Source organism: Meles meles, chromosome 11 (genome assembly GCF_922984935.1).
Source record: "Meles meles chromosome 11, mMelMel3.1 paternal haplotype, whole genome shotgun sequence".
In the NCBI taxonomy this organism is placed as follows: Eukaryota; Metazoa; Chordata; class Mammalia; order Carnivora; family Mustelidae; genus Meles; species Meles meles.
This window is the reverse complement of record NC_060076.1, coordinates 11,743,137-11,755,911: the sequence shown is the minus strand read 5'-3', so window position 1 is coordinate 11,755,911 and position 12,775 is coordinate 11,743,137. Positions and strand designations below refer to the sequence as shown.

Below are 12,775 nucleotides of genomic sequence, written 5' to 3'. Positions count from 1 at the left end.
TGTGAGATGGAGCCCTAAATGGGGCTCCATGCTCAGTGGGGAGTCTGCTTGAGATTCTCTCCCCCTGCCCCAACCTCTCAAATAATAAATCTCAAAAAAACAAAACAAAACAAAACACCCTTTTAAGTACAACCTACCCCCTCCTGTGGAGTCCCATGCTCTATTGACTATGCCAGCCAGGTGCCCCAAGGCAGGGGTGATTATTTAAATCTCAAGGAGTATCCTGGTAGCTCATTTAAGTCAAACAGTATACCAAGGATATAACTATAACTAAAATGCACCATGAACTTAATATTGACACTAAAACAACTTTTAAGGTGGACAAATAATTTTATTTTGTGCATGCAAATACATGTCAAGTACTGCAAACTTTTTCCATCAATTTTCTCTCAAACACTGAAAATCATGATGCTCTATTCTGTGAACAGCCAAAGCTAATATCTCTTCACTTCAGTGCTACAGCAAAAACACACAGAATTCACTCTTTGCTATTCACTATCATCACAACCCTCATTGTTCCATCTCTGCCCTCCCCCCATATACAGGCCTTATAAATCCTAGCCTTCCCCCATTTAATCCTATTCCTATAGCACAAAGGGAAACATTACAATTTGGAAATTCAAATTGAAATAAATGGAATAGAATTTATTCCCATATATATTCCCCATTTCATTGTACAGAATTATTTTAAATTATAGTTTTAAATAGAAGCTGAGTATATGCCTTAAAAATGAGCATTAAATCCATCTTAGAGATGGTGCCTGCTTTTTACATGATGGGTGTACACCATCTTTAATTTCATTTACATTTCAATCGAACAATAGATTTGCAAAGAAAATGTCTAATACAGACGTAAAAATATTCACACTAGAGCTTCACAATCGGTTGTACAATTGACAAACAGGCCTCTTTTCCCAAACTTTCCAGCTAAGCAAATTTATAAAATGTAATCAATGCAACAAGAAAAACATTTCTCTTTCACTTCCAGGGAAAAGAATATGCAATAAACAGTATAAATGCAGACAGCAGTTGCTGCAAGCTAACCACGATACTCCCAAGTGGCTGTACAGTGGATATGTGCAGTACAAATAGAAGCCACATGTGTTGTATCACAACTACAGTATAATTGTTTGCCCAGCTAAGAGAATGCATGCACTTCCATGCCTTGGGTTATAAAGTGAGGCCTAATTCTCGACAGATTGATGGAATATATGCAAATGACCTTGGCTTTTGGCAGTACTAAGTGCAGCCAGTGTCTGTGTTCCACTGGTTTGAGGATATTTTTTAAATTTTTATTGAAAAAAAAGGAAAAAGGTTGCCAATTTCAGATTGGGGGGAATAACTGCTCTTGGAGTAGAAATAAGACTCCACTCAAATGTGGGGTGTTCTGATCAGTGGCCTTGACTCCTTGTATTCCCTTGCCAGCAAAGGGATACAAAGGAACTGCTAGTATAAAGGAATAACTAGCAAATGTATCCAATTTATCCAGAAAATGGGATACTCCTTGAGCGCGTTCATTTGTGTTCTGCTTGCAGAAGGGGTTCTTATGAAGGAGTTACAGTAAGTGATCCCATCAACACTCTTCAGTCACTAAAACACAAGGAAAGTTCTTCCAGGAAACTAATACATAGTTGCAATGCAACTTTTCCCTTTAACTGCTCAGTCACCAGTAACTGGTGACAGTCTGCTCAGAAAATGACACAAAGAAGCTAGGGAAGAAATACTCAGATTCGAAGTTGAAATCACATGCTGAATCTGATCATTACAATTCCACTCCTGTCAACTAGACAACATGGGCTTTAACATCTAAAATGCAAGAGCAAGCTAGATGGTTTTTAAAACAATGTTTTCAAATGTTTAAATGATCCCATTTTAAATTCCTAGAAATTGCTGTGCATCCTGTAATTTTCTCCAGGCAGTATATAAAATTGGGATGTGCTTCGTATACTTAGAATCAACTCAAAATTTGAGTGAAAGTGACTAGATCCATATAAATGGGATATTTCAGTTCTCATATAGGACGTGAGGTTTCTTTTATCTTCTGTGAGAATAAGTAACTACGAGGAAAAGATCAGTGCCACTGACCCAGTGAAGTACTACCTTCTCTTGCAGACGGTAACACACAAACTCCATGCATGACACTGGCTTATCAGATGGTACTGAAAGGAAGTCGTGGCAGGAGAGGCAAGGGAATCTGCTCTGTTCAGGTACCCACTAGATGAGATACATACATCACCTTTTCGGGTTCTAGAAAATGAACTGCATACTGCAGAAGAGAACTACTGAGGCTACATCCACAGAACCTGAATGAGACCCACAGCCTCCAGAGTGGGACTTAGAAATGGAAAAACAAAACCACGAAAAGTAAAACAAACACCCTGCCACTTTCCCACTTCCCAGACCCCAGACTACTTTTTCCTAATTAGACCACAGGCACCATATTCAGTTTAACTACCAACGTCACACCTTTCCTATCGCCTTATATACTGATTCCAAACATTTGTACATCACAACATGTTGGTAAAAGGGTCAAATGACAGGGAATGCACCCAATTTTAAACAGTCACATCCTCGGTCTGATTTATAATTTTTTTTCCCCTCCATGACATCAGGGAGTAACTTTTTGAAGGATCAGAAAAATTGCTCTTTCTTCGAAAGGGGCAGAGGACCAATGTCTTTCCTTACGTGAAACCCACCATGAGAAACAGAAGATGGCCACTACACAGATAAAGGATGCAATACAGAATAATCCCAACACAGAAACAATTCCTATGTTGTTAGTGAGAACGAGAGTAAGTTTTTAAGAACAGGGAGTTATTGTTTTATGGGATCACCTGCTGCAAGACAAGCATTATTTTAATATAAATGTTCTGAGACATACCAATAAGGTTGGCAGGTATATACATATACTGATGCAAATATAATTTCACTGGACAAGTAGGCAAACACCTAAGCAGTTTCTCCCAAACCCCTCCAGCAGAGCACAACCAAATTTCAAAATTTCAATTTTAAAATTAAAAAGATAAGGTTAAATACACAAGATCAATTTATGTAGTATATATTCACCCTCAGAACGTGCTGAAGATGTTTTGCGTAGTTCTGTTGCACAGAGGGTTCTTTCCCTGAGGGCACATAAGGAGCTCTCGAACTGTTAATAGGTCTCTATTTTGTAACAAAATAGCAATTTTAAAATCTTAAAAAAAAATACATTACCTTCAACATGGAAGATCTCACTATTTAAATATCCATGAAATAGACATACTGGTTTGCATATCCTTTTTGGAAATACAAACAGCAAATAAAGTACATTGGAAGCATTTTAAATGTAATAAGCGCATATTTATAGAAGGGTTCTGATATAAATTATATAACGATCATGTTCCTGTAATATCCTAGGCTAATTTATAATGTCAGAAATAAGTTAATGTAACATGGTTTAAAACTCTTGTTCCTATTCATTTCAGGTTACAGAGCGAAATAAATAAAATGTCTTTGTAGGGATAGGGAGCACTGGCCATGGCAAAAAGGTACAGTACTAACCGAAGGAAACGAAGTCAAGGCTACTGTGCTGTTATGCTACAAACAAACATCTTCATACATTTGAATATTAAATAAATGTGTAAGATCTTCCATACTGACACCAGAATATCAAAACTACCCCTTTGTTTCTCAGGTATATTTACAACTTATCAGTCACCTTATGAGCATGTTCATTAAGACAGGTTATCAAACACCAGTATTTACTCATTCTGATCAAGAAATTTCAGGGAAATGTCAACCCTCCCGCCCCTGGAAATGTGCACAAAACTTTTTATCAAAATCTTATCTGATACAATGCTGTGGTTTTGTAAAACAACTAAATAGCTCAGACGACCAATAACATGATCCTGTTTAAGCATCTTGCTAGCAGGAAAAGCCCTTACATACAGTACACCTGGTGAAAGATCAGCTTGGCTTAAAATATTCCAGTACAATTTTCAGAGTAAACAACTTCACAGAAGTTAATTAAAAAAATAATAAAAGTCAAACTAATCTCAAAGAAACCGGGGGGGGGGGGGGGGGAACAAAGAGACAAACTATAGGTAAGATCACCAGTAAGGAATGCCCAGCTTTTGTTTCCAAATGTTGACTGAAATTTAGGTTTCAGTAATATACCTCCCACAAATCTGGGGCATGGCTGGTTGAACATACTGCATACTTCCAGATGCCAGGTCCAAACACTTTTCAGTCACATTTAGCAGGGCAGAAATTATTCATGTTTTTAAGTATGAATAAAGGTTAGCCAATGTTCTATTATTACATGGTTCGTAGTCTTATTAACCTAACAGTCAGAAAACAAGGAAAACTAAACCCCAACGTGAAGTAACAATAAACAATATTTAACTAAGATATTGCAATGAACATCCAAATTAATTAGTTTAAATAAAAAAAAAAACCAGCAATACCATCTTGTTAGTCAGTGCAAACGCTACATACAGGGTTTTCTCAAGAAAGCTGAAAGCACCTGATTCTTTTGCCAAGTCATCAGATTCAATAATGTACAGGCTTAAATCTGCATTTTAAAAAACTGCCGTTACATTAGTGCATAATTTATCAAAATTGTAAAAACGATTCTGCATAACTTAGGAGAATTTAATATCTAGTACATCAGCTGAAAGACTTAGGCACTTGGTTATATATTTAATTACTTACTTCAACAAGTAGCCTGTGTATAAATATTAACAAAGCAGAAACTATTCTTGAAAAATGGAAAATTAAAAAAAATTTCAATGCTACAGATAAAAGCACTGCACCACACTCCTACATATAATGCAGTAAAGAAAGCTAGTATATAACCCTGTAAAATTCTATGGTAAGAACATCTAACTCCACTCTTCAAAGTAAAAAAAAAAAGAAAGAAAAGAAAGGAAGGAAGAAAGAAGAAAGAAAGAGAGAGAGAAAAAGAAAAATCCATGCAAAGTCCCATGAAAAAGATAAAGCAGCTGGAATGAGATGGAAATTTCTCTCAGCAAAACATAAAATAGAAATAAATAAGTTAATTAAGTCTACTTTCACTAGATGTATCATTGTAGGATCCTGCTAGTTTAATAACTGAGTTGTTAATTTTCTATAGAAGCCATTTAAAATAGGAAATGGCTCAGTTACTGCACCGGATTGCTACAAACTCATAAAAAGCTGCTTGAAGCTTAAGTTAAATGTCCAAATTCCAATCACTTCTGGAAAGTGAACGTGTTACCCTAGTAAAGTAAATTTTCTTTTTTTTTTCATAATGCTAATGCAAGAGGGCTTGAAGTATCAAAGAGTCCACAGGAAATGGATGCCCCCAGTAATATCTTTTTTTAAAAAAAATATACATTATATAATATATATTATATATATAAAAAGCTAGTGTAAATGCTTCCATGGTATGGTCACAAATTTGAAAGATGAACCTCCTTTCAGCTGTTAACCATCTTCCCATTTGCAACAGGTTTTAAAAAGTCGTTTTTATCTTCAGACATAACATGAGTTTTCAGAATGAGGTTGCCAACACTGACAGACGTGGTGATGGGGAGGCAACTTGCATTGCTAATGGACACTGGGAGTGGCTGGCTAAAGCAAGAAGTTACCGGCAGAATTGTTTTTTGCTCCTCCCTGGGAGAAAATAAATGACATTGAAAACAAATTAGCTTTAAGTGAAAACTTGAAGAATAACCATACATGCTTAATACAAGCTGTAATAAACCTTAAGAGCTCCTAGCAAAGGCATGTCTTTATCATTGAAAAGGATCAGCGCTCACTAAAAAAAGTCCCATTTTCCAAAAATCATATTAAAGAAATTAAAATACTGGTTAATTTAAGGCCAACACACTATTAAGTTCAAGACTAACCCATATTTCTTGGCAGTAATTATATAAAATGGCAATATTAAATCCAAGAATATCTTAACATGTTATTTAAAAAGGGAAATCCTACATCAAGTTTTAATTCTCCATTTTGCCATCTGGAAGACTGCAAACCAGACTGAGAAAGTATGGCCTGATGTTGGAGCACAGGGACAAACTTTTAGCCGAACAAAAATCAAGTTTCAGGTGACTTAAATGGGCTACTTTGTTAATTCAAATTTACCTCTTCTCTCCTAAAAATCCAGACTGACCCGGTCATTGTCCAATTACATAGGGTCTTCCCCTCATAGCATATAGCCAAAAATGCATTTAATACTGTATGCTTTTTTCTTTCAATATTCACAGCCTATGTCCATTGGTGAGGAATTATCTGTCTAACACTCACAGAATCACATGGTCTTCACCTAAACTCTGTCTCTTCTGCTCCAGCGGCTCCTTTTGGTGCTGCTGGACTGGATGCCCATTTTCCACTGCTGTTCCATTCAGCAACTGATCATTTTGAGAACTGATACCAAGCTGTATGTCCAGGATCTCCTAAGGAAATAAAACATTAATCCTTCACTATGAAAACACTTTGTACTTTCATTTCCAATGGAATAAAGCCTCCTCAATATATAACTGTGGTACTTACTTCAATCTGTTCAGCCTGTCCATCAGGTTCATCAGTATCAAGTGCCGAAAGCTCTAACTCAATATCCCTATCAGGCTTAGTATCGCTTGTATCTTCTGTATAATCACTCTGTAATTAAGAAAAATGATGCCTTTATACCTGTGGAAGCTGGGAGTTCCCTTTTAGACTAAAACAGGAATCCCAAAGATTGAAATAATTGATTGAATAATAAAATAATCTGGTACTACAATTTTTTTCTTTTTTTCCTTTTATAAAGATTTTATTTATTTATTTGACAGACAGAGATCTCAAGTAGGCAGAGAGGCAGGCAGAGAAGGAGAAGGAAGCAGGCTCCCTGCTGAGCGGAGAGCCCGATGCAGGGCTCGATCCCAGGACCCTGGGATCATGACCTGAGCTGAAGGCAGAGGCTTTAACCCACTGAGCCACCCAGGCGCCCCTACAATTTTTTTTTTCTATTCTGAGTTTTAAAAGCAATCATCCACCAGAAAAAGGCACACTAACATGCACTAAGTAATGGCAGAAACCAACACAACAGCAAATAGCCAATACATTAAGCATGAAGGTGGGAGGTTCGGTTTCTTTACCTCTCCATTTCTCAGTTCAATTTCCTTGCTTAGAAGATTTAAGCTAAGGTGACGGCCTTCATCCAGGGAATTCCACTTCTGTTGCATGGCCAGAGCATTGGCCTCCCTCTGAAGAAGCAGTGAGTTACTCTTGGCCTACAGTAAAGAAAAAAAAAAAGTAAAATTAGCTTCCAACCACCATTTTATTTTTTAAAAACTCAAAGCTGAGCAACACAGAGCCTACCTGCTGAAGTTCAATGCTCAAAAGGTCTCCAGTACTGGAATGCTTTCGATGACCAGATAAATCGGTAACAATGAATCTGTCTCTTTAAAGAGAAACACGTTTATAGTTATAAAAAAGAAACTGATGAAGCAACTAAAGCCATATGGCCATATGCCATGCATGTTTTCAGTAATGGATCACCCCTGTAAGTTTCAGTTGTCATTCCAAATATAAATTGTTTTTTTCAGAAATTTGTTATATAGCTAAAATCATCAGAGCATACTTCATGAATAATTGGGGAGGTAGGAGCTATACTCTGAGGAGAACATACAGTCTAAGAAGAGAATCCAAGAGAATTAAGAGTAACTAATTACCGTTCAATATAGTGTGCTGATGATGTGGCCTCATTACCATATGAACTCCACCTCGAATCAACAGCATTGACATAAGGAACATAATCTATAGAAATGCAGAAAAAAACAATGATCACAAAAGTGAAAAATTAGTGTATAAATATGAACATATATTTTAAAGAAAAGATCCCTATTTTTAGGGGCACCTGGGTGGCTCAGTCGTTAAGCATCTGCCTTTGGCTCAGGTTATGATCCTAGGGTCCTAGGATCGAGCCCCACATTGGGCTCTTTGCCCAGCAAGAAGCCTGCTTCTCCCTCTCCCTGCTCATGTTCCTGCTCTCACTCTCTCTCTGTCAAATAAATAAAATCTTAAAAAAAAAAAAAATCCCTATTTTATCCAACCAGTCATGTTCTCCGGGCTAAACACTTTAATTTTGAGCTTCCTATGATTATTAATGGAGGGAAATGTTCTGTATCCCACAAAATGAAGTTTAAAAAGCACAGTGTTAGAACGTATCAGTACTAGTAAGGGGGATTACCTGATACACTGATAGGCTTAGTGGCACTTCCTTGGGAAGCAGTGGCCTGGACAGGATCTGTGGTATGGTAACCTGTACGTGAAGATCTGGAAATTGCACCCCATTTTGAGATGATAGGTCCATCACTAAATGGAATTATTGGGTCTTCTTCTTTTGTCCTTCTCTGGGTTTCAAATAAATGTACTCTTCTCTTAACATCTCCACTGTCCAGGTCCTACACAAACCAAAGAAAATCAATAAAGGGACTGCTAGCAATTACTTCAGTTAGTAATGCAGATACAGGCTTTCAAAAGACATGTAATTAAGTTTTCTGGTAAATTTAACACTAGCTATAGATCTCAGTGGTAGCCCAACATCTATTTTAAACCACAGAATTATGCTCAAATAATTTAAACATCAAATGCAATTTATCTCGGACTTACCTAAATGTAACTCTGCTACTTAGGAGTTATATAGCAACAATATGAAGATGAAAGCACTCAATCATTCTAAAACTTGAGTCAACATGCATGATATCCTCCTGCCCCCCCAAATCATACCATTAATACAGCATTTGAATTAGCAATTACATCTCTGGGCTCTGAATCGATGGCATTTATACAGGAGCCTATGGTGCCACAAGACCAGGGAGAATAGTGAGAAAGATGATCTTCTTCAAATTTTGTACCACTCACACTCTCAGAGAACTGATTAAAAAAAAAAAAGGCATAGTCAATTAGTATAAATCTTAAACTTACAAACTTGTAACTAATATAAAGTAACAATTATAGAATATACAGGACTTCACAGTGAACAATTAAACCTTCAATAATTAATATAAAAAACTGTCATAAGTAACAAATAGTATCTAAACTCTTTGTGTTTATATTACTCATTAGAAGAAAAGAGAATGAATTCTCTTCTGACTGTGTCCTTTCAGTACTCATAAGAAACCCCTGACTGCTACTGTCAAAACCAATCAACAAAAAATTATAGTATGACTCAAACGTGGACCAGGTGCTCCAAAAAATGAAAAAAGCAAAAGAAAACACATACACACACCACAGCCCGTAGTACCAGTTTATCATTCTCCTGAGAAGAGACCAACATTAAAAATATGGGAATATAACTGATGAACCATGCAGGATTAAATTAAAAAAACAAAAAACTTCAAAGGCAGCTCTTTGGAATTAGAGGAAAAAGTGGACAAATTTTAAAGGGACTATCAGAATTATTACAGGATCAAAATATTAAAGTTGTAATAATCACTAAATCTAGTTTACTGATTGTACAGATACAGAAAGCCAAGGCCAAAAAAGGTTAAATTACTTATCTGAAGTCATACTGCTAGGAAATAGCAGAGCCGAGTGTCAACAAAATAATATATATATTTTTTAAAGTAATCTCTACACCCAATGTGGGGCTTGAACTCACGACACCAAGATCAAGAGTCATAGGCTCTACAGCCAGGCTCCCCAGGGAAATACTTATTTCTTAAAGCATAGTATAAAAAAGTGTAAATATATTTTTGTATGAAGCAAGTGGCAACTCTATTACACTGCTGTCAAGATGTTTAGCTGCTTTGAAGAAGTCTAAGTTTTTTTTAAAGATTAAAAAAAAAATTATTTACTGGAGGGACAGAACAAGTGGGGGGGAAGGACAGAGAGAGAAACAGACTTCCCACTGAGCAGAGAGCCCAACAAGGGGCTCACCCCCAGAACCTCGAGATCATGACCTGAGCCGAAGGTAGATACTTAACCAACCGAGCCACCCAGGCACCCTAAAAAAGTCTAACTTTGATGAGAAGTTTGGATCTAGTTTAAAAATTCAATGATTTATTGAAATATTTATGGACAAGAAAATATGATGTCTAGGATTACTTCAAAATAATCCAGAGGGAAGAAGGGATACAAATGAAACAAGACAGGCTGAGTATATAATTAGCGGTGATGGGTACATGGGGTTTATTATCTACTATCCTCTCTACTTTTTATGCATTTGAAATTTTTCACAGTAAAATCTTAATAAGTTTTTTATATGAGAGCCTATAGGAATGGGAAATAAACCCAACTAGAGAAATTTCAAAAAATAATGGTTTGTTCTACATATAGAAGTACTGAAAACCACAGGGCACCCTGAATTGATCCTAGTACAAAAACTTGTTTTGTGACAAGAACAACAGTTAACAGTGATGTAAAACTGTACAAATAAAAGAGCAGGCATTTCTGCACCTTTTGTAAAGTAGGGAAGAAATGCTTCTGCTAGACCAGGACTTAAATCCCAGCTACTTACAGGATGAATTTACTACCTGGACAAATTAATTTCTCTGAATAAGATTCCTTAAAAAATTTCAGATTTAATACCTGCCCCCTAAGATTTTTGTGAGAATTAAATAAACATTACGTAAATGCTTAGTACAGTGCCTGGCACAAGTAGGTGCTCAATAAATGGCAGATATAAATCTCATTAATTAAAACCAGAAAAACAATGAGAACTACACTGCTGGGAAGACTTTCAGTTCTTGGTGGGAAGAGGACTGTGACTTCACGGTCTCCGGAGTCTGCCAATGCCTAACTGCAGGGCTCATTACATACTCAGTGTTCACAGAACTAAGCACACCAAACCACTACAAAATGGCCACCACGGCTAAGGCTGGTTTGAAGGAGTGCTCTGAGGTCAGGTGTCTGATCTGTCCTTGCAACATCAAGTGATTAAGACCTTTCTTACATCAGTGCGAAAGTCTACACTGAACAGAGGAGAAGGTGGTGTTGGTGACTGTGTTGCCACAGGAAGAGCTGGAGAGACAAGAGCTGCTTTCTGAGTGTGGTACTGTGCCCACTGCTCTGGCTTTCTTCTTATCTGCTCCTCGCAACTGGTCTTCAAATGACCACAAGGTTCCTAAGGGGGGATAAAAGAAACAATCTTAATCATCTAGGGAGCAGTAAATAAATTTAACTATGCTCTGTGGAAATAATGTTAACAGTTTATTATATCGTTGGGACCAAAAAAAAAAAAAGATACCGTAAGGAAGTCACCTTAGTCTGTTCACACATTTAAAGGAAAAGGGTAATATTGAGTCCAGTGATGTTAAAAGTAGTATCTGAGCACTCAGTTTTTCTGGTTTAGGGAAGTCATTTCTAACTGCATGCATGGGATACTGAAAATAGGCCCTGCCCTTCTATTCTGGAGAGTTCTTTTTACTTTCCCATCATAGGATAGTTTCCTATCCAAGCATAACATTTATTGAGCATTAATATGTATCAGGTCCAGTTCTAAGGGCTTTGTTTTTCTGATTTAATCCTCACAACAGCCTTATGAGGTAGGTACTACTATCCCTGCTACCAAACATGAGAAACCTGACGCAGAGAAGTCAAGCAATTTCTGTAAGTCACACGGTTCATAAGTGGAGGAGCCAGAAACCTATACCTGGGTGGTATGACACCAAGTGGGACAGCAGGCTCTTACCCACTACACTACAGTAGCGCTTTCCTATTTCCATCATCACTTACCCTTGGTAAAGGCACATTTGTCCTTGGCTCACTTGGTGGCTGACAAGCCACGGAATAATACCCATCTAATGAGTTATATCTTTCTCGCAAAGACGTCTGATAAACAGACGAGTGCATCACATCCATTGGAGGTAAAGAATTGCTTCTAATAATGTCATCTCGTTGGTACATAGGTGGGCGCCAGATGCGCCTGCTGTCGTACACAGGAGCATACATTCCAGAAGGTACTGGGGGAACTGGTCCATATGGCTGCGGAGGAGGCGGCTGGTAAGGAGAAGAACTCATTCGATCTCGAGGGGAAAATGTACTGTAATGATCGGCATATGGCATAGAAGCAGGTGGGAGGGAGGACTCTGGAACATTACTGGACCTCACAAAGCGAGGAACACAGGGAGCCACACCAGCTGGTACCGTTGGAGGTGGTGGGTAGTACCCTTGAAAATCAGAAAAAAGGAATATTTAATGTAATCTTAGTAAAATCCAACATTTTACAAAGGTTTAAGTCTAAAGCAGCCTTGTGGGAAAAGAAAGTAAGTTCTGAACCTTACTTAATTACCCTTGCTTTAGAAAGAAATCAAGACACTACTACATGAAAATTATTGAAGTTCACTATTTTGTTAAACTGCTCCTCAAAAACCCAAGACAGAGCTATTAATAGATGGCTGGTAAGTTTCCTTCTAGGGCATCTACTGCCGCAGGTTTTGGATTAAGTATTTAGTTACATTATTGACTCATAATTTTGGGGGAGCAGAGATTAAAGACCTTTCGAAATTTGCGTAAGTTGTTCATTGTCTTTCCAAAATTATACCTAAGTATATATAAACCAAACATTCTGCAAACTATTTCAAAGGATTCACAAAACTCCCTGAAGTTCATTCAGGACCCTAAGTTTGATGCATGGGAAGGATAATCTTAAAACTTTTGGCATGTAGAATCATCGATTCTTAGGGCAGAAAGAAAACTTAGTCCAAAGGATTAATTTATTTTCTTTCTTTCTTCCTTCCTTTTTTTTTTTTTTTTTTTTAGTAGGCTCCATACCCAGCATGGAGTCCAGCACAAGGCTTGAACTCATGACCCTGAGATCAAGACCTGA

At 37.3% G+C, this 12,775-nt stretch overlaps 1 protein-coding gene across 4 annotated transcripts in view; it reads right to left on the bottom strand.

The window, feature by feature from the left end:
* Positions 1 to 310: 310 nt before the first annotated feature.
* The window catches only part of RC3H2 (ring finger and CCCH-type domains 2), a 56,328-nt gene continuing 43,863 nt past the window's right edge, over positions 311 to 12,775 (bottom strand). The window contains exons 12-21 of one of the 4 annotated variants that reach the window (XM_046022816.1): positions 11,683 to 12,116; positions 10,901 to 11,071; positions 8,734 to 8,880; positions 8,195 to 8,408; positions 7,677 to 7,761; positions 7,324 to 7,405; positions 7,101 to 7,235; positions 6,517 to 6,624; positions 6,271 to 6,419; positions 311 to 5,634 (exon numbers count right to left, since the gene is read on the bottom strand). In XM_046022816.1, the coding sequence (XP_045878772.1) occupies positions 5,439 to 5,634; positions 6,271 to 6,419; positions 6,517 to 6,624; positions 7,101 to 7,235; positions 7,324 to 7,405; positions 7,677 to 7,761; positions 8,195 to 8,408; positions 8,734 to 8,880; positions 10,901 to 11,071; positions 11,683 to 12,116 (1,721 nt within the window). In that variant the 3' untranslated portion in view covers positions 311 to 5,438. The remainder of the gene's footprint in view (positions 5,635 to 6,270; positions 6,420 to 6,516; positions 6,625 to 7,100; positions 7,236 to 7,323; positions 7,406 to 7,676; positions 7,762 to 8,194; positions 8,409 to 8,733; positions 8,881 to 10,900; positions 11,072 to 11,682; positions 12,117 to 12,775) is intronic. The other 3 variants (XM_046022817.1, XM_046022819.1, XM_046022818.1) reach the window with 3 other exon arrangements.